General features: G+C 36.9%; 1 protein-coding gene across 2 annotated transcripts in view; it reads left to right on the forward strand.

Annotated features, from left to right (window-relative positions):
- Nucleotides 1-25,501, forward strand: part of PIK3R4 (phosphoinositide-3-kinase regulatory subunit 4) — a 42,224-nt gene that overhangs the window by 13,310 nt on the left and 3,413 nt on the right. For both annotated transcript variants that reach the window (XM_053714303.1, XM_053714302.1), the window contains exons 8-19: nucleotides 2,628-2,773; nucleotides 6,604-6,807; nucleotides 6,989-7,190; nucleotides 8,529-8,719; nucleotides 9,631-9,844; nucleotides 10,389-10,554; nucleotides 10,787-10,951; nucleotides 11,937-12,148; nucleotides 12,905-13,051; nucleotides 13,166-13,266; nucleotides 15,664-15,752; nucleotides 17,112-17,223. In XM_053714303.1, the coding sequence (XP_053570278.1) occupies nucleotides 2,628-2,773; nucleotides 6,604-6,807; nucleotides 6,989-7,190; nucleotides 8,529-8,719; nucleotides 9,631-9,844; nucleotides 10,389-10,554; nucleotides 10,787-10,951; nucleotides 11,937-12,148; nucleotides 12,905-13,051; nucleotides 13,166-13,266; nucleotides 15,664-15,752; nucleotides 17,112-17,223 (1,949 nt within the window). The remainder of the gene's footprint in view (nucleotides 1-2,627; nucleotides 2,774-6,603; nucleotides 6,808-6,988; nucleotides 7,191-8,528; nucleotides 8,720-9,630; nucleotides 9,845-10,388; nucleotides 10,555-10,786; nucleotides 10,952-11,936; nucleotides 12,149-12,904; nucleotides 13,052-13,165; nucleotides 13,267-15,663; nucleotides 15,753-17,111; nucleotides 17,224-25,501) is intronic.

Below are 25,501 nucleotides of genomic sequence, written 5' to 3' on the forward strand. Positions count from 1 at the left end.
TGGTTGCACATTTCTCGCACACATTCCTAGATGTTAGAGGGATATCTGTAATTACAATACATTTCTCTAAGTGTAAACATTTTTAAAATAATTTATAGGGACAGAAAGGTCAAAATGTAAATGTTCATCAGTTAATTTCTATTTTAAAAAAAAAAACATTTTTGCAATATATATATATATAATTTCATTAGCAAAAATGCTTCTAGTAAGAGTTATTACTGTTTTAGAGACAAATGCTATGTGTAACTAGAACATCAGTATTCAAACACCATCCTTGCTCTGAGAGATGGTGGTGGCGGTGCATAATTCATCAGCAAATACTTAATTCGTGTTATACAAGCCACTCCTGACTCTCTGAGAAGGCGTTTGAAGGCTGGTGATGCACGAGGCTCTCTCAGCATATGTGCGTATGATGCTGAAAAATATTTTACTACAAGCATTTTTTTAAATGGAAAAATATTGCAAAAATGTTTCTATTCAAAACTGAAATGCACCCATGCACATTTCAATTTTGACATTTTTATCCCTTTAATATCATGTTTGCTGCAATTGTTTTTCAGTAGACAGACTCCACTAACCGCTTGCCTTATGTGGAGGATCCAATGCATGCTAGGCACAGTCATGTTAGTATAAACTGCAATGTTTTGCACTTGTTATATGCTGAAGCAAATTAGGTAAAGATGTGTAGCAGAGTTAGCCTTAAAGGGACAGTAGGCACCTTGATATTTTTATATAAAATGGTTAGTTATGCATCATAAAACCACTTTGCAATATATTTTAAAAACTCTTCTGTTCAAGGATGAGTACAATGTACACTCAGCTCCTCGCCTCTTTTGTCACCCCCTGAACCCCCTTAACAGGTAAGCCTTATAAGCCCAGCTGTCCTGTAGGTCACATTCATGTAAGGTGATATAAAACAGTGCATCTCTTGGCCGGGCCCTCTACCTTTGCATATTATACCCATGTTTATTGCTCTGTGGAATCTGTTTGCACTCCACAAAAAGTTTAAATAATAATAATGCTCGTCAGAAGTAGCACGCATATTACAAGTTGAAAGTTAACGCGTTTGCTTGAGCGCGATTGAATTTAACGCGTGTCGGGTTAGCACCACCTCAGAGCTCTGGTTAACTGTTACACTTGAATATAAAGTTGCAAAAACACCTCAAAATTACATGTAAAAGTACAATTAAACTCTAACACAATCTAATAAAAAAATATTTTAAAAAGTATAGCACAAAAAGTTATAAAGGCTCAAAGATATGAGATCTCAGGTGTTAGAAAAAACATTTTACTTTTAATTTGTAATATGTGTGCTACGTAACGCGCATAAAGCTTACTTCTAGCGCAGTTAGAGCGGGAGCGCTAAATAGCACCCCACTTGTAATCTAGCTATTTATGTGTATGTGTAATTTAGTAATTTATAATTCTCAGAAATTGTAATGCACCCTGCTTACTTCTCAAGGCTAACCCTACTACATATATTTCTGAAAACAACTGCAAAACATGGCATGTAATACTAACATTATGACAGTGGCTAGCCTTGCTGCCTGCGGACTAAAGCTCAGATTGACTCCTCCAAATAAGGAAAAAAGTGGGTGGAGCTTGGCTATTGACAAACAACTGCAGCAAACAAGAAATTAATTTGTTTGAAAAATGTTTAGACTTGGCTCATATGTAATTCTATAGCAACACAAAAGACAAATATTGTAATTACAAGTGGTTTACTTTCCCTTTAAAAAGTATGTGGTGTACATTTCCTGGAATTAGAAAATACACAATTTTATTAAAAGTTAGCAAAATAATTAATGAAAATTGCAAAGTTGTTTTACTTCTCATAACTAAACATTTTTTTTAAACTCAAGGTGATTACTGTCTATTAAAATGCACTTCCTGTCTTCTTATGTGAGCAGGTTTCTGGGTAAAATAAAATGCTTTTTTATGTTGGTGGCTGATAATTGGCAGCCTTATTGTCCTGACCGTTTTACTTGGTGCATGCTCCTGTTTTCATTGTTGCTAGTTTAGTGAATGCTATAAACACTACTGACTATGCATGGTATACTGCACATGTAATATAGTCTTTTTACACTGGCACATGCATGGTAACCCTTGAACATCTTCTAGTTAAAAAGCAGCATTGCAACACATGGGAAAGCAGAGCAATTGAGTAATTTCGTTTGAGTATTATGGCTGCAAAAATGGCCACATCTGCTTTTTATATGTCAGAAATCTGAGTTTCTGACATATAAAATAAGTTGTATATTTAAAAAACTCTACAATATACTTTCATTATTTATTTTGTCCCCTTTTCTTATAATACCATTCTGAAATTGTGAGCTTTTCAGTTCCTATTAGAAATGGAAGTACAGAACACTGTTATATTCCTCACAGCCATTGGCTGCACACACTAGTGACCTATTTATAACTGTCCCTAATTGGCCACAGCAGAGAAGGTAATCTAAGTTACAACATGGCAGCTCCCAAGTATGTAAGTAAATTATTGCAGTTTGCTTGATAAGTGGCTAAACTAATGACACTTCTGAACTTCTTTCATATAAAAGCCATTTGTGTTTAGATGGAGAATCTCTCTACAATTTGATGACAGTTTATTTTTATTTCAATCTCTTTAGCTCCATTTTTGTGCCATTCTAACCTGTGGATACGTTATGGTGCAGTCGGTTTTATCACCACAGTAGCTCAGCAGTTAAACATTGCTGATGTGTACTGTAAACTAATGCCTTATCTTCATCCGTTTATCACGCAGCCGATTATTCAGGTATGTTTGTATTCCATGTGTCTGTGCAAGTGAACTTGCCAATGAGCATAGTGGTCAGGATGGCAAACGGCACTATTTATAACAAAATACTTTGGATGTGACAGTTTTCAACAATCCTGTGATTCTTACACTTTTAACAAATGATCGAAACACTTTCTAAATTTTACCTGATCTACTGGAGAATAAGCATCACTGTGCAGTGTTTGAATATGTATTGTTCCACCATTTTTTGAGTCACTGAGTTTGGTCCGACACCAACCATGCAGTAACATCTCTACATTCAATACTATGGTATAGTTCTTGATTGGCTGAGGAAAATGAAATGAATGTATAATTGTATAATACCTGTGCTATCTAATGCTATGCTCTTTAGATTATAAAATACATAAATATAGCATCAAATTTATACATAGGGTTGTGGAAAAACGGCTACATCCATAAGAACAATCCACACAGTATACATATATATTTAAATGGTATAGATTTATTGATGACTATACCAATTACAATTTTATTAAAGGGACATTAAACTGCTGGGTACAACTATGGTAGCATGGTTACTACTCACCATGATATTGTTTTTCTCCTGTAGCTGTCTTCAAAGTTATACTCTTATTTTAACCCCTTACAGCTATCAGTTAGTGAAGCTCTGAATCTTCACACTGGGTGCCGCCATCTTGGAGCTTATATTTGTTATGCAGCTTTTAAACTAGGCAAAAAACTGCAAAAGTGTAACACTTTTTTGCTCTCTTATTATGTGAGCTAAACTGAAGTGAAAGTTACAGCTGTCGAAAAGCCAGTAACATCACATATCTATGAAAGTGCACTGCTTCTGTCACATGATGTAACAACATTGGTGCTAAAAGATGGCGGCGCCCAGTATAAAATGCAGAGCTTTAGCAGCTGGATTCTGTAATGAGTTAAAATAAGAGAACGGCTTTAACGAGAGCTGTAAGTACAGGAGGGAAAACAATACCACAGGGAATAGTAACCATAGTACTGTAGTTGTACCCAGCAGTTTAATATCCTTTTAAATTTTACATTTACACATAAAGTTAAAATGACCTCCCGGGATCTGGAACTGGCATGTGAGAAATGGTAGCATATGTACATGTTTTATTTTGTTAAAAAGTCAAAAACATTACCATAATCATTGGATCAAAAATATACCTTATGGCCAGTTCTAAAGAATAAGGAGAAATTGTTAATTTAATAATACAGAAGGAGATACATTACTATACAATCTTTTCTTTAAAGTGAAAGTAAATCCTAGCGTTTTACAAAAGCTTGGATTTACTATTGAAACAAATAAAGGGCACTTTCCTTCATGAAGTATAAGATACTTCATGTAGGAAGCTCCTTTATTTGATTCAACCGATCGCCGCTCTTAACTCCTACAGCAGCCCACGGCTAAAAAATGTTGGCGCCCATGGGGCCCGGATTTACCACACGGCTATTGGCTAAGAGGTGAAAATGTCACCTCTTAGCCAAATTTTTTTTTAGCCATGCGCTCCTGTAGGACCTAAGAGCGGCGATCGTTTGAATCAGATAAAGGAGCTTTCTACATGAAGTATCTTATACTTCATGAATGAAAGTGCCCTTTTATTTGTTTCAATAGTCAATCCTAGCGTTTGTAAAACGCTAGGATTTACTTTCACTTCAAGACATACTCATACTGTAGGGGGTTAAAGAATGGTAATAAAAAATATAGAGATTGACTTTCTTACAAGATAGAAATAGATAAAAGATAAGTAAATGATCAAAAGAATATGAATTGTATTACTACTTATAACAAAGACTTTTGGAAAATAAGTAAATGTTGGACGTTTCTTCTACCAGTCACGATACTATAAAAAACAGCATTCCTGTGAAATCTGGCGCAACTTTTAGAATAACAGAGATATAAAAAGTATTTTGTTGCCTTATTTGTTAAGAAGTGAATCTAGTAAAAAAAAACTCATAGAATGTTCTTCAGTGTGAATGACATAACTGACCCTATGGTAAACAGAGACTGACAAGACAACAAAACTATTGCTTTAAAAAAATATGGCCATTTTTCTTTTCCATAAAGGACCATTTAAATTGCAAGTTGAGCTTTGTAATATATCAACTTGAATATATTTGGTTTAAGAAGTATATAGGAAGAATGGAAATAAATCTAAAAAACTGAATTTCTGGGCATATTAGGAATAGGAAGGATAAATGACACATTTTAGCCTATTTTATTCTAAAGCATAATAATGATATGAACAGCCTTAGGGTAAATGTAATTGAACAAATACCTCTAGGTATCGGAGGCTGAAATCGCAGTTTACAATTATGCCTACAAAAAAAAACTTGGATGCTCTGTTTGGGGACTTTGGATCCAATAGGATTCAATAAAGTCACTGATTTTGAGGCATTTATTTGATTAGTTTAAATTAAAGGGACAGTCTACATGAAAATGTTTACTGTTTTAAAAAATAGATTATCCCTTTACATAACCAACACTGTTATATTCATATACTTTTTACTTCTATGATATCCTGTACCTAAGCTCCTGCAGACTTCCCCTTATCTCAGTGCTTTTTACAATCTTGCATTTTAGCCAAATAGTAATGGTTCCTGCATAACCATTATCATTCTTCATGGGATTGAGCACAATGTTATTTATATGACACACTTGAACTAGCAGTGTCTTGCTATAAAAAGCACAAAGATCACAGGCGGCCTACAGGGGCATAGAAACAGGCAGAGGTTTAAAGGTTATAAAGTATATTATTATAACGATAAAACTAAAGATAATCTAACAAAAGATTATCACTAGAGGGCGCTCATAAATATATGTGAAAAAAGCACATAAATAAACATAAAGTGATAGTGGATATTTCAAATTTAACAGTGTCAATTGGTTATAATAAAGAAAGATTAATAAAAAATATTCTATATGCAAAAATATATAAACCAAATGTTTAAGGGAAATACCACCCAACTTAGTGTCTATGAGAGTGATCATCAAATTAAACAGTCTCTGTTGCCAAATGAAATCACTGATAGGCAGCTATTCCTTCTATGAACTCGGTCTCAGTTCATCCAAATGCCAACCTGCAATCATAACACATGTAGTAGGCGCCACATTGCGTATTTAAAGTCTCCAAAAACTGAACAAGTAATTCCAAACTGCTTGGGAACGGAAAAGGTTGTGATTTAAGAATATTTGTATCTTTCAAATGGGGCAGTTCGTAGAGGGGATGGGGCTAAGTGTAAACAATAATATCTTATGAGATTTAGGCAATATTTACATGCCATAATACAGCCTATACATGCAATCTAAAGGTATTTTTGTTTCTTTTTTTAATATTTTTGTATACATTTAGTACCATCAGAAACTGTATTTTATGATATTTTCTTTTTAAAATATTAATTAAAAAGTTTGGATTTTGGAATTTTTGATTTGGGTATATGTACCTGTATACCATTGTTTTTTAAGCAAAGCTGGGAAATGGGTAGTTAAAGGCATTATCTATCTTTTTAAACAATACAAAAAAATTAGTAGACTTTAAAGTAGGTCTAAGAACTAACAATCCTTTTAAGAGGAGTTTTTTTCACATTAATTCCAAGGACAGAACATATAGAAAAACAAGTGTTTTAAATATTCTGTTTATAGTTGGCACCTCCAGAGCTCTATTTGGTTAATGCAAACCCTTTGTGTGTACATTCTAGAAAATGTTGCCATTCAGTATTCTGCAATTCTTGAAACTGGTGGGGCAAGTGCAGTCTGTTCTGTTATTTTAATAATGTTTCTGAGTTTGTATTGTTACCTGTGTTTTCTCTTTTTTTTAAAATTAAAGATTGATAAAGAGATTGTCCTGCTAAGCGTATTGAAGGAACCAGTTAGCCGCTCCATATTTGACTATGCCCTGAGATCAAAGGACATTGCAAGTCTATTTAGGTATCTTCAAATGCGTCAGAAGAAGAGGAATGGCACTTTCCTTGAGTGTCCTCCTCCCGAAGATCCAGCCATAGCACAACTCTTGAAGAAACTATTGTCACAGGTACAACATGAATAGTGATTTTTGTGTGTAAATTTTGACAGTTGTGGCAGTGCTGTAAGTAAAATAAAAAAATGGATAAGGATTTCCAACGTACTACTAGATAAACTGATTACTGAAAACGCTTCTGTAATCCATGTTGGATGCCATGGTATGGTTGAAAACTTTTTCTTCTTGATTTAAGGGAATGACAGAAGACGAAGAAGACAAGCTTTTAGCACTAAAAGACTACATGCTAAAATCAAACAAAGCCAAGGCAAATATAGCAGATCAGAGTCTCCTGCATGAAAGTGGTCTAAAAGGAGTGATTGATTTGTCGGCCTTGGGAATTAATGGAAGACAAGCGGATCTAGTCAAAGCAAAGATGGACACTGACGATAAACGCAGTACGTGAATATTTAATTGAAAGTTGTTAAAATGTATGTGTACAACTGCAAATGAGCAAATGAGTTGTGTTGCGAGATTGATAAAACGGACTTTATAATAAATTCCAATTCATATTCAATTCTGCACTCACCGGACTTATAAACAGAATTCTTTATTCAAGTGACGTTTTGGAGATCACTAGCCCCATCCTCAGACCAACCTGAGGAAGGGTCTAGTAAGCTCCGAAACATCACTTGAACAAAGAACTCTTTGTTTATAAGTCCAGCAAGTGCGGAATTGAATGCGAATTGGAGAAAAAAAAAAATAATAAAAAATGAATGTGGAATATATGTTGCGTTTTTTTTTTTTTTTTTTTTTAAGTATTCTGAACTAGCCATATATGCCTATAATTTGCCTTACTCCACTACGGTGCTATAATACCTATAGATTAATTGGTCTGGTCTCATTTAGTAACATACTCCCGCTCCCCTCACTGGTGCAAGTCCGGAGCGCGCCAATTTTTGTACTTCCATAGACAGAAAAAAAAACTGGTATGGACAGAATATTATGACTGTTCTCTTTCTGAATGTTATTACATTTTCTGTTTTCATCAATCAAGTGAGGTGTACTTACTTTTAGCCAGTTTGCAGTTTATGCGGTCGACACCTATATGTACAATTCTTATTTCATTTACACTGTATACCACTTCAACACTAAGGAACAAAATGATGATAACGATTTTATTAACCACTAACTGCTAAGGAAACAAACTACCTTGGAGCATGCGTCAACAATAAATATATATAAATGTATATGTATTGTTTTTTACTTCCTTGCTTTTTGGCTGACTCTGGTAGTACTTAAAGGGGCAGTCAAATCCAAAAAAAACTTTCATTTTTCAAATAAGGCATGTAATTTTAAACAACTTTCCAATTTACTTTTATCAACAATTTTGCTGTGTTCTCTTGGTATTCTAGTTGAAAGCAAACCTAGGAAGGCTCATATGATAATTTCTAAGCCCTTGAAGGCCGCCTCTATTTTATTTACTTTTCACAGCAAGGGAGAGCAAGCTCATGTAGGCCATATAGATAGCATTGTGATCACGCCCGTGGCTAGTGGCAGACACTGCACTAATTGGCTAAAATGCAAGTCAATAGATAATAACTAAAAGTCATGTGATTAGGGGCGGTCAGAAGATGCTTAGATACAAGTTAGTCACAGAAGTAAAAAGTGTATTAATATAACAATGTTGGTTTTGCAAAACTGGGGAATGGGTAATAAAGGGATTATCTATCTTTTTAAACAACAAAAAATCTGGTGTTGACTGTCCCTTTAAATGTTTATGCATTATTTTGTAGCACGCAAGCATGTTAAACAGGATTCCAATGTGAATGAAGAGTGGAAGAGCATGTTTGGGACAATGGAGCCATCCAACATGAACCAAGCAGGGGCAAGAACACAACCATCTGGGGAGCAGGAAACCACAAAACCTCTCCGTTCCGAGTCCTCTGCTGCTGCTGTTGGTGGCCCTCTGTCGTCCTCCCCACAGGTGCATCCAGTGCGCATAATATTCTCATATATACTTAATCATACTCCAGCTCTGTTAGTATAAGGGAGATTTAGTAAACTAAACTAAATTATATTGTTACAGGATCATAAAACCCAAACAGTGATTTCACCAGGACCTATATAATGGGCACACCACCCAGCTGATTTTACTGACCACCTGGCTAAAATTTAAGTCGACATTAAGCTAAAAATTATTATTTTTTCAATGTTTATTGCACAAATTTTCATTAAAGCAAATTATGTTTAATTATGCATTTAATTTGTGCTTTGAATAGGTTAAGTAATATTTATTAATAGCAGAAAATGTTATAATATTGTAGAGCATTACACTGCCCCCACCTGTCATAATGAGACATTTTATAACGTTGACATGAACCAAACATTTTAGTAATGCATTGGTTGCCAGCGAGGGCACTTATAAGTTTTAAAGGGACGTTCTAATGCAAAAATAGCATGCTCTAATGAATTATGGGGTTTAGGCATCTGCAAGAGTATGCTACTCCTATTTGGCTCACTGGCTTTGCTCTGCTCAGAAGCTATAATGGTTGCAGTACCTGGTCAGCATTTTAGCTATGTTTTTAACTTATTTGTGGGTGTTAAAACACTTGCAAGGAACAATAACGCGGAAATAATTTGCTGTAACAAATTATAGCAGTTTATTTTCCCATTAGAATGTACACTTACCCTTTGTAGTGCGGTAATAATGGCTTCATCTAATGTGTCTCAATAGGTTGATCTTTATATGTCAGAGTCTCCAGTTTACAGTAATTTTTAATGGGATACCAATATGTACTGACTCACCAAGCAGAATCAGCAAATCACGAGGTGTTTAAATGAGTGCCTTGGAACCAATATACTTGTGCCATAAGGTTTAGGTATTATGTATTTCAGCCAAGCGAAGGGGCAGCAGGCATCCAGTCTCGGAGACCCACTATGCAAATTTACACCAGCACATCATTACCGTCAGCCTGCCAGATACGCATGACCACGTGTAAAACTGAGCTTCAGCAGCTCATCCAGCAGAAGAGAGAGCAGTGCAATGCAGAGAGGATAGCTAAGCACATGATGGAGAGCGCTGAATGGGAGAGCAAGCCACCCCCAACAGGTACAAGATAGGGATGAACATTTCTTAGCTATGGTGACTACTATACAATAAGTATCCTTTACTCACAAATAATACAGAGCAGAATGAATGAGATACGGGATTAGTGGCAATTAAGTTATACCAGAATCATATAAACTTGATTGGATTCATCATTACATGCTTAATTTTAATTATAGAAGATAATGTAAATTGATATATTAAGAGGACAACATAAATGAGATTTATAATTAAGTTCTGATTCACATTAAATTCACAATTGTTGACTTTTTTTTATGACTGTGTTGCAAAAAAAATTAATATATTCATTGGACTAATACTAAAATCGTTTCCCCTCTGTTCAAAAGAAAGAAGAATTTGGAGTGTTTGAAGAAGGATGTTAAATTATATTAATATTTAAAAACGCTTGCCTTGTCTTCCTGCACATGGTTTTGCAACAAATATATATGGGACAGTATATCTGAATAGCAATACTACTGGTGTTGGTATGCAGTTGGTTTAGTGGGTAGCAGCGTTTAACCTGGGGATCGTTTGATTCTCTTTTCAGGATGGCATCCTAAAGGTCTCCTAGTAGCGCACCTTCATGAGCATAAAGGCCCAGTGAACCGCATTAGAGTGTCAGATGAACATTCCATTTTTGCCACCTGCTCCAACGACGGGACGGTAAAAATCTGGAACAGCCAAAAAATGGAAGGAAAGACCACAACAACCAGGTATCTCAAATTGTATTAGAACAGTGTTCTTTCAGTGGTTCTCCAAGCTGATATAGAAGAATCTAGAAGTAATATCTAAGCATGTTATATTTTAGAATAGTACGTAGCAACTTGTAGTTTCCCTGTTTTACAAATAAAATCTAATCTGAACTGAACCAGCACTAAATCTGCTCTTTTGATTGCATATTTTTTCCATGGGCAGCAGTTGCTGATGATATTTTCTGTTATTTAGGTCAATACTGACATATTCTCGTATTGGTGGACATGTTAAAACACTCACTTTTTGCCAAGGATCACATTATTTAGCTGTCGCATCAGATAATGGCAACATTCAGCTACTTGGTATTGAAGCATCAAAACCTCCCAAATCTCCAAAAATACATCCGCTACAGAGCAGGTACAATTTAAACAATGAGTATTATGATGTCTTAATGTTTTTTCTTGTGTTTGTCCTATAAATGTTTTACTAACCATTGTTTTGTGCAGTTAAGAGGATGATGAATCGTTACAATTTTTATAACATTCTTGTTTAGATGTTTATGTATTATTTTTGTGTTGTATCTGCAGTTTTTTAAATGTTAAATTTCATCAGAAACAAAACATCTACTTTTACATGGGCTTCAATTTAGAGTACTAATTATTAAACATGTTAAAGGGCCATAAAAGTAAAAACATGACATGCTCCAATATGTTAGAGCATGTAATTTTAAGACTTTCGACCCTACACTCCTGTGTGTTTATACCCCTTAAAGGGGTTAAGCACGCGGAAGAAGTGCTACTCCGGACCTGCAGAACACTGCTGGTCTTGAGTGGAAACTGCAGCTGATCCAATAAACAGCTGTGCAACTAGTGCTACTAATGGGATCAGCAGCGGTTTCTGCTTAGGACCAACAGTGCTCTGTAGCAGCAGTGTAGGGTCGATTGACGTGCTTTAATAAATTAGAGCATATCAGTTTTTGAATATTATGGCCTTTTAAATGAAAGCTGTTTAAGTTGTCTTTGAAATCAGGAAGTACATGTGTGTGCACAACTCACCTCTTAAGATAACGTTCACAGCTCTGATGGTGAGAAATTGCAAGACACTAAAAAAATTCTATTTGTTGCACAAGAACATCCATTTTAAAAAAAAAAAAAAAAGCTTATATTTTGACTTGTGTCTTGTAGGCTCAGCAAAAAATGTACCTTTAATTTTCCTCAATAAGCACTATTGCATTTCTGTTTCATAAATTGTAGAACTAATGAGTATGGATAATGGCAGTTTTTACCTCTGTATTGATTGATTATTTGGTTATCGTGGAATATACTTTGAATTAAATAGACTAAAAATAATATGTTTCCGTCGATGAAAATAAAATAATAGTGCTTGTTTTACTGTTCTGTAGGTACTTGAACCCGCAGGAAGATGGCTGCGTGGTGGATATGCACCAGTTCAATTCAGGGTCGCAGTCTGTGCTGGCTTATGCTACTGTGAATGGCTCATTAGTCGGATGGGATTTGCGATGTTCGAGCAATGCCTGGACATTAAAACACGATCTGAGATTAGGACTTATAACCTCGTTTGCAGTGGATATTCACCAGTGCTGGCTGTGTATTGGTAAGGCTGCACGCATCACAGGCATCCAAGTCTCCCCACTTACTAGGTATTTTATCCATAATCAAAGACTTATTCTTAAAGGGACATAAAACCCAAAATTTGTATTTCATGATTCAGATAGAACATACAATTTTAAACAACTTTCCAATTTACTTCTATTATAATTTGTTTCCTCATTGTCTAGTTATCCTTTGTGGAAAAGCAGGAAGGTAAGTTCAGGAGCATGCACGTGTCTGCACTACAATATGGCAGCAGTTTTGCAACAATGTAATACATTAGTAAGAGCGCTAGATGGCAGCACACTTTCCTGCCATCTAGTGCTCCAGACATGCGCACGCTACCTATCTTGCTATCTCTTCAACAAAGAATAGAATATTAGAAGTAAATTGGAAAAAATATTTAAACTTGTATTCTCTATTTGAATCATGGAAGAAAAATTTTGGGTTTCATGTCCCTTTAAGCTTACAATGATCTGAGCGCTTAGTCACCTTGTTGTTGGACATAAAGAATGATTGTTAAAGTCAACTTCAGACTAGCAACGCACTACTGGTGTTTTTCTCACAATATATAGATGAAAGTGTATTTTGTAGAATTTTAAAAATCCGTAGAAACCATATAACTATTTGTAATCCCGTTTAGTGTAAATGGAATTTGTAAGTGCTTGTTACAAGATATCTAAAATATGAAGTCAGGGCACTAATAAATCATTAGAGTTTTATATAACAGTGTCATAAGATGAAGTTATTTGTCTTTAAGGTACCAGCAGTGGCACTATGGCATGCTGGGACATGAGGTTCCAGTTACCGATATCAAGTCATACTCACCCTGCCCGGGCACGCATCAGGCGCCTCCTCATGCATCCACTGAGTATGCACACAATGTACCAGTCTTGGGTAATAGCAGGTACCAGCTTTTGTTTTTTATGTGGGCCATATAAATATTTTTTAGAAAATAAAAAATGCCATATAAGTGAACTTTAATATCCATTTCATAGCAAAAACTGATCTTCTCTCCTAGCTGTGCAAGGCAACAATGAAGTATCCATGTGGGATATGGAGACTGGAGACCGAAGATTCACACTGTGGGCTAGTAATGCTCCTCCTCTTTCTGAGATGCAGGTTTGTACCCAATTTATAAGACATATTTTTATTTTTAACAGAAAACACTAAATTTGGGGGCGTTGGGGTGCTTGTTGGTAAAAATAATAATAATAAAAAAATTATATATATATATATATATATATATATATATATATATATATATATATATATATATATATATATATATATATATATATATATATATATATATATATATATATATATATATATATATATATATATATATATATATATATATCCCAGCAATGGGGTATAAATGTTGGCAAATTTTGTACCACTGATGATTCTCTTTTTTTTTTTTTTAATTACATTTTGTTTTTATTTTATTAAGATTCACACGCAGTTTACATATATCCGAGCACAATAAAATGACATATAACAATAAGAGAAATATACTTCTTGTAGTGCCAAAAAAAACCACCCATATATCCTAGGGTGTAGCCATCGATAGCATTTCCAATAAAAATCCTAGAAAAGACATATTGAGATTGAATTTCCATTTTTTTATATAACAGTGTCATGATGATGATCATTTAAAATAACTTTTAGTAATAAATATGATAAGGGACAGACTAGATAGGTCCTTTAAGTTGTGTTTTTTGACAAAGCTTGTGCCTCCATTTTTTTTTTAAAATAGACATATTAGCCACCCTAAAGCTAGTGTTAAAGGGACAGTAAAGTCATAATTAGACATTCATGATTTAGATAGAGCATACAATTTTAAACAACTTTCCAATTTACTTCTATTATTTCATTTTCTTCCTTCTCTTGTTATCCTTTGCTGAAAGGTTTATCTAGGAAAGCTCAGGAGCAGCAAAGAACCTAGGTTCTAGCTGCTGATTGGTGGCTGCATAGATATACTGATTGTCATTGGCTCACCCATGTGCTCATTTAGAAACCAGTAGTGCATTGCTGTTTCTTCAAAAAATGACACAAAGAGAATGAAACAAATTTGATAATAGAAGTAAACTAGAAAGTTATTAAAAATTGTATGTTCTACCTAAATCATGAAAGAACATTTTTAGGTTTCATGTCTCTTTAAGTGAGTTAGGCACTAGGTTCTCTGTCAGGGAGAGTCATGTATTTAACAACTCCCATTTTTACTCTAGAATAGATTAAGAAGAGCCATTTTTACATTGACCATGTGAGGGGCCTTGTGGCCAATTAGGTTTCAGATGGCAGAATAAATTGTATTTTTTACTTCCCATCACCTGGATGAGACTCCATATATATATTCCAAGTCAGGGTGGGGGAGACGTACCCCCTCTTGCTCACCCTTGTAAATTTGGAAATTAGAGTAAGTGGTACATTGCACATTTCCATAAAACCTTTTTAGGCTATTTTGTTTTTATCTAGAATGTCTTACGTAGAAACATGAATTTAAGAATGTGCAAACATGACAATTAAATTTATTAAATGTGAAGTCTAAGGAAAGCAGCTTCGGCAAATCTCAGTAAATCAGAGATTGCACAATGCTTTTCAGAAATAATATTATCAAGACAACAAAAAATCTTATAGTTATATAGAACATTATGGGCTAGATTACAAGTGGAGTGCGTGCAAGCGATATTAGTGCTCCACTTTGTAATACCAGCGCACGATAATGCTAGGAAGCATTGCGCTCACAAAATCGTGATTCCATATATGTATATGAATATATACATATGTATTATGTGTTAATATGTGTATATACACATATTAACACATACATATATATGTATATAGTCATATACATATATATTTACATTGTGTTCTATGTTTTTTTCTAATTCCCCCACCAACTTTAAAGCCCCAAAACTGCTTAATGCACTTATTATATATATATATATATATATATATATATATATATATATATATATATATATATATATATATAAATAGTACTCCCTTTTTTTTTTTTTTTTTTTTATAAAAAACTATAATGCCCTCTATTTTTCAACTTTCTAATTTACTCCAATTATCAAATTTTCTTTGTTCTCTTGGTATCTTTATGTGAACAGCAAGAATGTAAGCTTAGGTGTCTGCCCATTTTTGGTTCAGCACCTAGGTAGCGCTTGCTGTTTGGTGGCTATATGTAGCCAGCAATCAGCAAGCCGCTACCCAGGTGCTGAACCAAAAATGAGCCGGCTCCTAAGCTTACATTCTTGTTTTTCAAATAAAGATAGCAAGAGAACAAAGAAAAAATGATAATAGGAGTAAATTAGAAAGTTGCTTAAAAATGCATGCTCTATCTAAATCATGAAAGAAAATATTTGGGTTTAGTATCCCTTTAAGTAGTAATATTGGTAATTACTTGCCTTTTGCTGTTTGTGGCCTGTTTGAATCAATGTTCTGCAATATCATATAGACACTGTCTAACACTGAGCATATACTGTTTCTTTTTTCTTTTAATAGCCTTCACCACATAGCGTTCATGGAATTTACTGTAGCCCAGCAGATGGGAACCCAATATTACTAACTGCAGGTTCTGACATGAAAATAAGGTATTCTGTTTTTTTTTTTGTTGCTTTGTTTGAAAGAAGCAAAATATAGTACCAAATAAAAAGCTCTCATGCTTATGACATGGCAGTTTTCTATTAGCTTAAAGGTGTCAGCAGCTGTTGTTTTTTTTATGATAGTGTATGCATGATGCATAATTATGTCCAACTATATTATACAAAAGTACACTTCAGACATTATTAACGTATGTATTGTAATGAACCCTATGGGGCCGAATTATCAAGCTCCGAATGGAGCTTGATGCCCCTGTTTCCGTGCGAACCTTCAGGCTCGCCGGAAACAGCAGTTATGCAGCACCTCCATAACTGGTCCGCCTGCTCTGAGGCCGCGGACTGATTGACTGATTGACACCCCCTTCTATTGGCCGATTGGCCGCGAATCTGCTGTCTGCATTTATCGATGTGCGGAAGACATAATACACTACATCGTATCATGTCCACTCGCACATTAAAGGGCCATAATACCCAAATGTTTAAACACTTGAAAGTGATGCAGCATAGCTGTAAAAAGCTGACTAGAAAATATCTCCTGAACATCTCTATGTAAAAAAGAAAGATATTTTACCTCAAAAATTCCTCAGTAGCCACCTCCCATTGTGAAGGATTTCTAAGCAGCATTTTAGTGTGTCTGTCCTAGGACAGCTTAGTGGATGAGCCTCGTGAACTCTCATATTATTTCACCAATCAGGTAAAGGAAGCTTACTATGAAATCTCATGAGAGTTAAGTCAAATCTCATGAGATCACAGTAAGAGTTCATGACCTCAGCACTGCTGATGCTGATTGGCTGCTGTTCATTTCTTTATTTTTTTTTTATTTTTAAACTGCAGCTGGGAGCAGGTGAAGTATAACTTTTTACACAGAACTAACTCTACTGAGCTGAGGAAATTGTGAGGTAAAATATCTTCCTTTTTTACATAGAGATGCTCTGGTGATATTTTCCTGTCAGCTTTTTACAGTTATACTGCATCAGTTTCAAGTGATTTAGCATATGAGTATTATGTCCCTTTAATAAATAGGCCCCTATGAATGTACTGAACTTTGCATAGCACTTCAGAATTTTTTATTGCTTTATAATAATATTAAAAAAATCTCGAAAACTGATTGCATCAGAAAGTCCACTTTTCCCCCAAAAATCAATTGCCTGCAGTCGACCCTTTAGTTCTTTATACTTTTCAGACATCTTATAAATGAGAATCCTAATTTTTTAACTTAGCCTATGAATTTTACAGTCTTTAAAAAAAAGAAAAAAAAAAGACGTATATGGCATAAACAAAACAATTTTTCTCAGCACTTTTGCTGTATAACTTCCATCATGTGCATATGATTTGTACCTTTATTTGCAGATTTTGGAATCTGGCTTGCCCTAAGAGATCCTACGTTATTGCAGGAAGCACAAATAACCTTTCCCCTGTATCATACTTCAGCAAGATAATAGAGGGGACTGAAGTTGTTCAGGTAATCACTTTTCTTAGTATTTAAAAGGATATTAAATGAAATGTTATTTCTCTACTAGTACAGCAGTCTGTCTACATTATACCATGTAGTGAAATCATCCGCTCATTTTATTGAGCACTATATTGTAATGTAAGTGTCTCTCCTTCACATACGGAACAATGGTAATCTCCTCTTGATGAGATATACAGAGCTCAAGGTATACTTTACCTTTAGAGCATTTACTGAGGGATATCTCCATACTGACAAAGCTTCTAATAGAATCTATAGGGAATCAGGCCCATTGCCTTACATCTACTGGTCTACCTGGGCAACACCACTTAAAGGGACATTAAACTGCTGGGTAGAAAGGCCCACCATGCTATTGTTTTCCCTGTTGTATGTGCAGCACTCTTATTCTAACTCACTACAGAATCCAGTTGATAAAGCTCTGCATTTTATTCTGGGCCCTGCCATCTTGTAGCGCTTGTATTGTAACATCCTGTAACAGAAGCAGTGCACTTTCACTTCAGTTTAAAGGGACATGCAACCCAAATTTTCTTTCACGATTTAGGTAGAACATACAATTTTCAACAACTTTCCATTTTTCTTCTATTATCAAATTTGCTTGATTCTCTTGGTATCATTTGTTGAAGGAGCAGCAATGCACTACTGGTTTCTAACTGAACACATGGGTGAGCCAATGACAATCAGTATATATATGCAGCCACCAATCATCAGCTAGAACCTAGGTTCTTTGCTGCTCCTGAGCTTACCTAGATAAACCTTTCAGCAAATGATAACAAGAGAAGGAAGCAAATTAAATAATAGAAGTAAATTGGAAAGTGGTTTAAAATGGTATGCTCTGTACCTTTAACTTTCATAAAGAGTGGAAGTGTTACATTTTTGTTGTTTTTGACAGTTTAATTATAATTCAAACTGTACAAACTTCTGTATAGATAAAATTGCAGAAGCAGACTCCATTAAAGGCACAATGCACTGTAAATGTATCTACCCTTTAATTTGTCCCCAATTATCCTTTTTAGCTGCTAAAGTGTATTGAATTGTTTACCCACTGCTCCTTTACCTTTATTGTAACATTTTAAATAGTTGTTTTTGCCCGTGGATGTGAAGAAGAGGCAGCTTTCATCAAACCTGCACAGATCCTTGTAAGCTGGTTATATCTTTGTGCTTATTTGCAACTGGAGATTTAGAGGGGAGACTTTGAGCAAAGCCCTATATAAAGAATGGGGGAGTTCAGAGGCTGTGGTCGCAATTAACACTCTAGTCAGATACCTGAGGATGGAACTAAATTTAGATCAGCACAAGCTTTTATGGGTTGAGGACAAATTACCAATAGCAGGTCAGCTCAGGTCACCCTCTCCTACATATATTTAAATATATATTGGACTCAGAACTCACTACCTCTCCAAGAAGTTTTGCTTTTTGAGATATTCGGTCCTGTGCAAGTGGTAGGGGTACTTGGTTGATATAGCGCCTCAGAAAACTGGTATGGTTTAGATATCTGCTACACTACTAGCAATGGTCCGTTAATTTTCAGTGTCATTTTGGGGCCCAGTCTATTTACTTGATCTGTTGTTACTAACACCCGTTTAATAATACTTTAACTGTTCCTAGATTTAATTTCTGTGTGTTTCAGTGATACTTTTTGTTTTTGGTTCGTACAACTATAACTTAGCTTATTGTTTGTTGACCATAAAGATGTTGGGAATATTTGACAGAGAGGAAAGGGGTACTGCTCATGTTATATATTTCATAGTTGCTAATATTAGCTTGTCTGTGTATACTTCATTACATTCATAGTAACCCTATAAGAGAAGGCCCATTTTGCTGAAATTTCCTTCCTTCAGATCCTCTATTGTAGGTTGATATATACTTAGACTATTGGGTGTGTGGTGCTGTCTGCGGTCAGGGGGGCACAACACATTTATATTTATTATGTGAGTGATATCTATCTAGATGGTGCATATTCAAAATCCACAACTAGATAATACCTCATTCTCAGACATAAGCTTGATATTATTACAGCTTATTTGGGGCATAGATCTTGCTTATAAAAGTGCCTGTTATCAGGGTTTGTGCAGAGTAGACTAGCCTATTAGGGCTTATGACAAATATACTTGATGATTAATAGGTAATTAATATATCAGTACGGTGAGCTCACTTTTACTAAAACCTACTATTAAATATTAGTCCTGACATCACACTATTGACTGGACCCAAGAGCTTATGTTAATATATTGCAGGTCAATATATGGAATCTGTCAGAGGTTTCTTTATTTCAGTATACCCTTCACAGTTTTTTTATGATTGATTACTATTTCTATATGGGGACTATTATGTACTACGGAAGGTTTTCAGCCCAGATAGTATATCATTTATGTTCATGCTTATTATATTACTACTGTATTTGACCATTATGATGGAGTAACGCATTTTGTTGACCATACTGTATGTTTTATGCAATTTATGTCTCTTGTCATTATACAATGTCTGTATGCCATCATAAAAGCTATGTAAACATATTCAACAGAAGAAATTCCACTCTCAATGGGGGTAGGAGATATAAGTAATAAAATGTTAATTTCTTTCCTATGGCATGGAGAGTCCACAATTACATTCCAATTACTAGTGGGATATTCAACTCCCGGCCAGCAGGAGGATGCAAAGAACACCCCAGCAGAGCTGTTAAGTGTCACTTCCCTTACCCATAATCCCCAGTCATGCTTTGCCTCTATCATCGGGAGGATGTGCGAAGATGGTGTCTGAAGATATTAATCCTTTAATGGGTACTTTTCCCTGCAAGAAAGGATTGGGGGCTATGCTGTGTCCATGTAAATCTCTTTAGTAAGAGTAATGGTGGCTTTTAGCAGTTAGAAGACGGCGAGGTGGTCTTTGCTTAACTTCTAACATTATTGCTACCCCTATTATAGAAAACCATGGTTGGCTACTCTGTTTTTTCTTCCTCTACAGGTCCCTGACAGATATGAGTTAATCTGTCACACCTAAGAAGTGTTCCTGCCCTGCAGCCGGAGCCACAGGTAAGTGCTTTTACCTTCTAGGTGGAAGGACAGCACTTTTAGGGGTTAATGCCTCTATGACAGGTTACTATTCACCTGGTGGTTCCTTGGGAAGGTCAAATACTCCCTGGTGGGCTTCATTGACTTATATATCCTTTCATATAGGGATTCATAAAGAGGCAGAACAGATAAGAAAGAATGTGCAGGCACTGTGGGACATAAGGGGTTAATGAGTTCCCCTTCAGAGACAACAATCTAGGCTGGTTGTGTGCATGACAACTGAGGAGTGGTATTTGTCCTTTATTAAATATTCGTGACATGTGTTAGTGTTTTTTTGTACAAAAATTTTAATTTTTGCGCTCACGTAACCTACGCTCTCCTGCTTTAGCCTTGCACAGTACGGCGTGGAGAGCGGAGTGTGGGAGTGCTATTGGCGGGCCACCTATTCCGTTCGTAGGACGGCAATCACAGTAGTCCTTAAGCATAGTCAGGGAAGGAGCTACATCATCTCAGCTCTACACCGGTGGAGAGTTCCAAATATTTTTACTAGTGGGATCTGTCTCCTGGTCGCAGGAGTGGTGAGTCACCTCAGACCAGAGGGTATTGAGGTATAGAGGTTGCTAATAAAGTTCTACCTTACTTTATGCTCTTACTTTATTTGTTTGTCTTGGGTTACATTAATACTACTAAAACAAACAAACAGTGGAATTGTTTTTCCTTTACTATGGACACTGATCCTGCCTTATCTGCCAATTTTGACAAATGTTTATTTTACTTGGAGGTCCCTATTGTTCCTCCTGTGCAATTTTGTACCACATGTTTAAATAAGACCTTGTTGTCAAGGGATAGGAATTCCCTTTCTGAGCCTGTTGTCTTTCAGGAGGATAATGTTGTCCAGGCCATGCCTCAACTTTCTCCTCAAACTTCCCAAGCGTTATCTGCTTCACATGCAGTGCCCTGCGGTTCCTCTCAACAAGTTCCTGGAGGTATTTTTTTTTTTTACCAGGAAATTTTGCTGAACAAATAACTTCTGCAGTTTATTCAGCCCTGTCAGCCTTTCTGGTAACTGGTAAGCAGAAGAGAAAGTCTAGGAAAGTTTCCCAGTCTAAAAGTTCTGACTCCGCTTAGTTTGCACTAGTTGCTCTAGCTCAGTTATCTGAGGAAGATTATTGCTCAGCAGATTCTGAGGGAGACGTTTTAGACTCTGAGTCTGTAGAGGATGACACTAGTCCTAGTGTAGCAGATCAAGAGGAGGTTAATTTTAGATTCAAATTGGAGCACCTCCAATTACTTTTAAAGGAGGTCCTTGCTACTTTGGATGACTCAGATTCTACTGCTGCTGAGACTCCTAAGAAATCTAATAAGCTTAACAGAGTGTTTGATGTTATTCCTTCATCTGTTGAGGTTTTTCCAGTTCCAGACTGGATGATGGACATTATTGCTCAGGAATGGGAAAAGCCGGAAATTCCTTTTTCCCCGTCCCCTGTTTTTAAGAAAATGTTTCCTGTTGCGGACTCGTGGCTATACCTATTGAGGATAGTGCGTCTTTAAGCATCCCATGGATAAGAAGCTGGAGGCTTATTTAAAGAAAATGTACATTCATCAGGGATTACAGCGGCAACCTGTCGCTACGGTTGCGGGTGCAGCATCTTATTGGTGCGATGTCTTGTCTGACTTAATTTCAGAAGAGACTACTATAAAGGAGATCCAGGATAGGATCAAGGCTCTAAAGCTGTATCTGTGATTCCAACATGAAATTGGTTAGACTGGGAGCCAAGATCTTTAGCCTTGCAGTTCTAGCTCGCAGAGCTCTCTGGTTAAAATCTTGGTCTGCAGATGTAACTTCAAAGCCCAAACTCCTATCATTACCTTTTAAGGGTAAGACATTATTTGGTCCTGGTTTGGCAGAAATAATTTCTGAAATTACTGGTGGGAAGGGTTCCTTCCTACCCCAGGACAAGAAGAATAGACCCAAGGGTAGCCAGAATTCTAATTTTCGTTCCTTTCGCAATTTCAAGGGACAAAAGTCTTCCTCTTCCAAGCCGGAGCAATCAAGAATTTCATAGAGGTCCAGTCAGCCTTGGAATAAAGGAAAACAAGCTAAGAAGAAGCCCTCAACTGATTCTAAGTCTGCATAAAGGGATCGCCCCCGATCCAGTGGTGGATCAAGTAGGGGGCAGACAGATAGTATCCCAGGGTTACAGAATGGGATTTAAGTCTTGCCCCCCCAGGGGCAGATTTATCCTGTCAAGGTTGTCCATAATCCAAGTAATGAGAGTGGCCTTCTTAAACTGCGTAAAGAACCTATGTTCCCTGAGGGTGATTGTTCCAGTTGCAGTAGAGGAACAGGATCAAGGATTCTACTCAAATCTTTTTGTAGTTCCCAAAAAAGAGGGAACTTTTCCATCCCATTTTGGATCTAAAGTGTCTCAACAAGTTCCTCAAGGTGCCATCCTTCAAAATGGAAACTATTCATTCCATTCTTCCATTAGTTCAGGAGGGTCAGTTCATAACAACCACGGACGCCTATCTCCATATTTCCATTCACATCAACAATTCCTGGGGTTTGCCTTTTTGGATAATCATTACCATTTTTTTCACTCTTCCCTTTGGCCTTGCTACGGCCCCTCAAATTTTTACAAAGGTTCTGGGGGCCGTTTTGGCAGTGGTCAAATCTTAAGGGATAGTGGTGGCACCTTACCTGGACGATATCTTGGTTCAAGCTCCATCTTTTCAACTAGCAGAATCGCATACCGCAATGTTGTTGTCTTTTCTGCGTTCCCATGGGTGGTAGGTTAATCTAGAAAAAGATTTCCCTAGTGCCAGACACCAGGGTATGCTTCTTGGGAACAATTATAGATTCTCTATCCATGAAGATTTTTCTGACGAATGTCAGAAAATCAAAACTTCTTGCTTCGTGATCACTGCAGGTTTCTGTCCGTCCGTCAGTGGCTCAGTGCATGGAAGTAATTGGTCTGATGGTTGCTTCCACGGACATCATTCCGTTTACTCAGTTCCATCTGAGACCCTACAACTATGCATGCTCAGTCAATGGAACGGAGACCACTCGGATCTCTCACAGAGGATAGCTCTGTGTCAAGAGTATGTCAAGGGAACTGAAATTTAAAGAGCTTGAATAAGAATGTAACATCAGGTGCTTTAGAACCACAACTGCTAGGATATGACACTATTAAATAGGGTGTATTGTATTAGTGAATAGTATGGGATACACATGGTGATCCTGCGCAACAATGTATTACTCAGTAATCACACAATACAATTTAATATACAGGTGCAGTTTCCCACTTATCCCCTATGGCTGCCACATGTGTCAGGGTTGAGACTGTGGAAGGAAAAAATAAAGCAGCAGGGGTAGTTGAAAACAATCCTGATATAAGAGTTGTATGCAGTTTAAAGTTTATAATATTCAGACTCTTGCAAGAGAAAACAAAATATGGCTGCCACACACTGAGAAAAACTTATGGAAGTGAGAGGATCAGAACAAATACAAATAATATTGGCACTCATATAAGTTTAGATTTCTTTTTAGGAGAGTAAGGCAAAGATACAATGTTCTGCGGTAGCTCAGAGGATCAAACTAGAGCAGTGCTTACCAAGCAGGAGCGCGAAGCAAAACTCGCCACAAGCTGAGGAAGTGAGCAGAGAATAGGAGCTGCTGCTATCAGCGGTAATGTGAAGCTGGCGGATGACGTCACCGCGTTCCCGTAGAACACTGCTGTGAGCTGACAGGCAAGGAGAGCGGTAGCTGGAACCGGAGTGCGGCAGAGAGATAAAGCAGAGTCCTCTCAACTTTAAATATAGAACACAGGAAAAACGATAAGTTGCCTTAAAATAATACAAGACAACAGAGATAGGAGTTTCAATGTTAAGTTTCTCAGGAGTTCAGAGGTTTGTGAACAGCGTTCACAGGATGGCATAGGTTCACAGAGGATCTAGGAAAGATTACTGCAATACTAAGCAATGAGATATCATGAGGAGGAGCCTTAAATAGGGAAAGGAGTGAGACTGCACTGGGTCTTAAAGGTATATTGGTTATGTGATACCTGACACTCTGGATCCCACAACGAGAGACTCTCTTTCGTGGTGGACTTCACAGGATCATCTGTCATAGGGGACATGCTTCCTGAGACCTTCCTGGGTGATTGTGACCACGGATGCCAGCCTGGTAGGCTGGAGAGCAGTTTGGGTCTCTCTAAGAACTCAGGGTCTTTGGACGCGGAAGGAGTCTTCTCTTCCCATAAACATTCTAGAGTTGAGGGCGATCTTCAATGCGTTGATGGTTTGGCCTCCACTAGCTTTAGTCCGGTTTAATCAGATTTCAATCAGACATCACCTCAGTGGCATACATCAACCACCAGGGAGGGACCCGGAGTTCGTTGGCAATGAAAGAGGTGTCCCGCATTATACAGTGGGTGGAGTCTCCTGTCTGCCATCCACATCCCAGGGGTGAACAACTGCGAAGCGGATTTTCTGAGCAGACAGACCTTTCATCCCAGGGAGTGGGCTCTCCATCTGGAGGTGTTCTCAATGATAACCCTCAGGTGGGGGGTTCCGGAATTTTATCCGATTGTGTTGCGCAGAAACAAAGGGTTTCTAAGGGTTTCTCTTGGAGTAGCTTACGAGTACCCCAAATTTTGTCCTTTCTTCAGGAAAGCCTGGAGAAGGGTTTATCAGTCAGCACTCTGAAGGGTCAGATTTTTGCACTGACTATTCTTTTGCACAAACATTTGGCAGATCTGCCTGATGTTCAGTCCTTTGTTCAGGCCTTGGTCAGAATCAGGACTGCGTTTAAACCTGTTGCTCCTCCTTGGAGCCTTAACCTTGTTCTAAAGGTTTTGCAGCAGGCTCCGTTTGAGCCAATGCATTCAGTCGATATTAAATTGTTATATTGGAAGGTTTTGTTTCTTCTTGCTATTTCGTCTGCTCACAGAGTTTCCGAGCTCTCGGTCCTGCAGTGTGATTCCCCTTACCTAATTTTTCATGCGGATAAGGCGGTCCTTCGTACTAAGCTGGGATTTCTCCCTAAGGTGGTATCAGATCGCAATATCAATCAGGAAATTGTTGTATAACCTGGATGTTGTGCGTGCTCTAAAATTTTACCTTCAAGCAACTAAAGATTTTAGGCAATCCTCTGCCTTGTTTGTCATTTTCTCTGGTAAGCGTAAGGGGCAGAAGGCTACTTATACTACTCTTTCTCTCTGGTTGAGAAGTGTTATCCAATTAGCTTATGAGACAGCTGG

The sequence above is a fragment of the Bombina bombina genome, chromosome 5 (genome assembly GCF_027579735.1).
Source record: "Bombina bombina isolate aBomBom1 chromosome 5, aBomBom1.pri, whole genome shotgun sequence".
In the NCBI taxonomy this organism is placed as follows: Eukaryota; Metazoa; Chordata; class Amphibia; order Anura; family Bombinatoridae; genus Bombina; species Bombina bombina.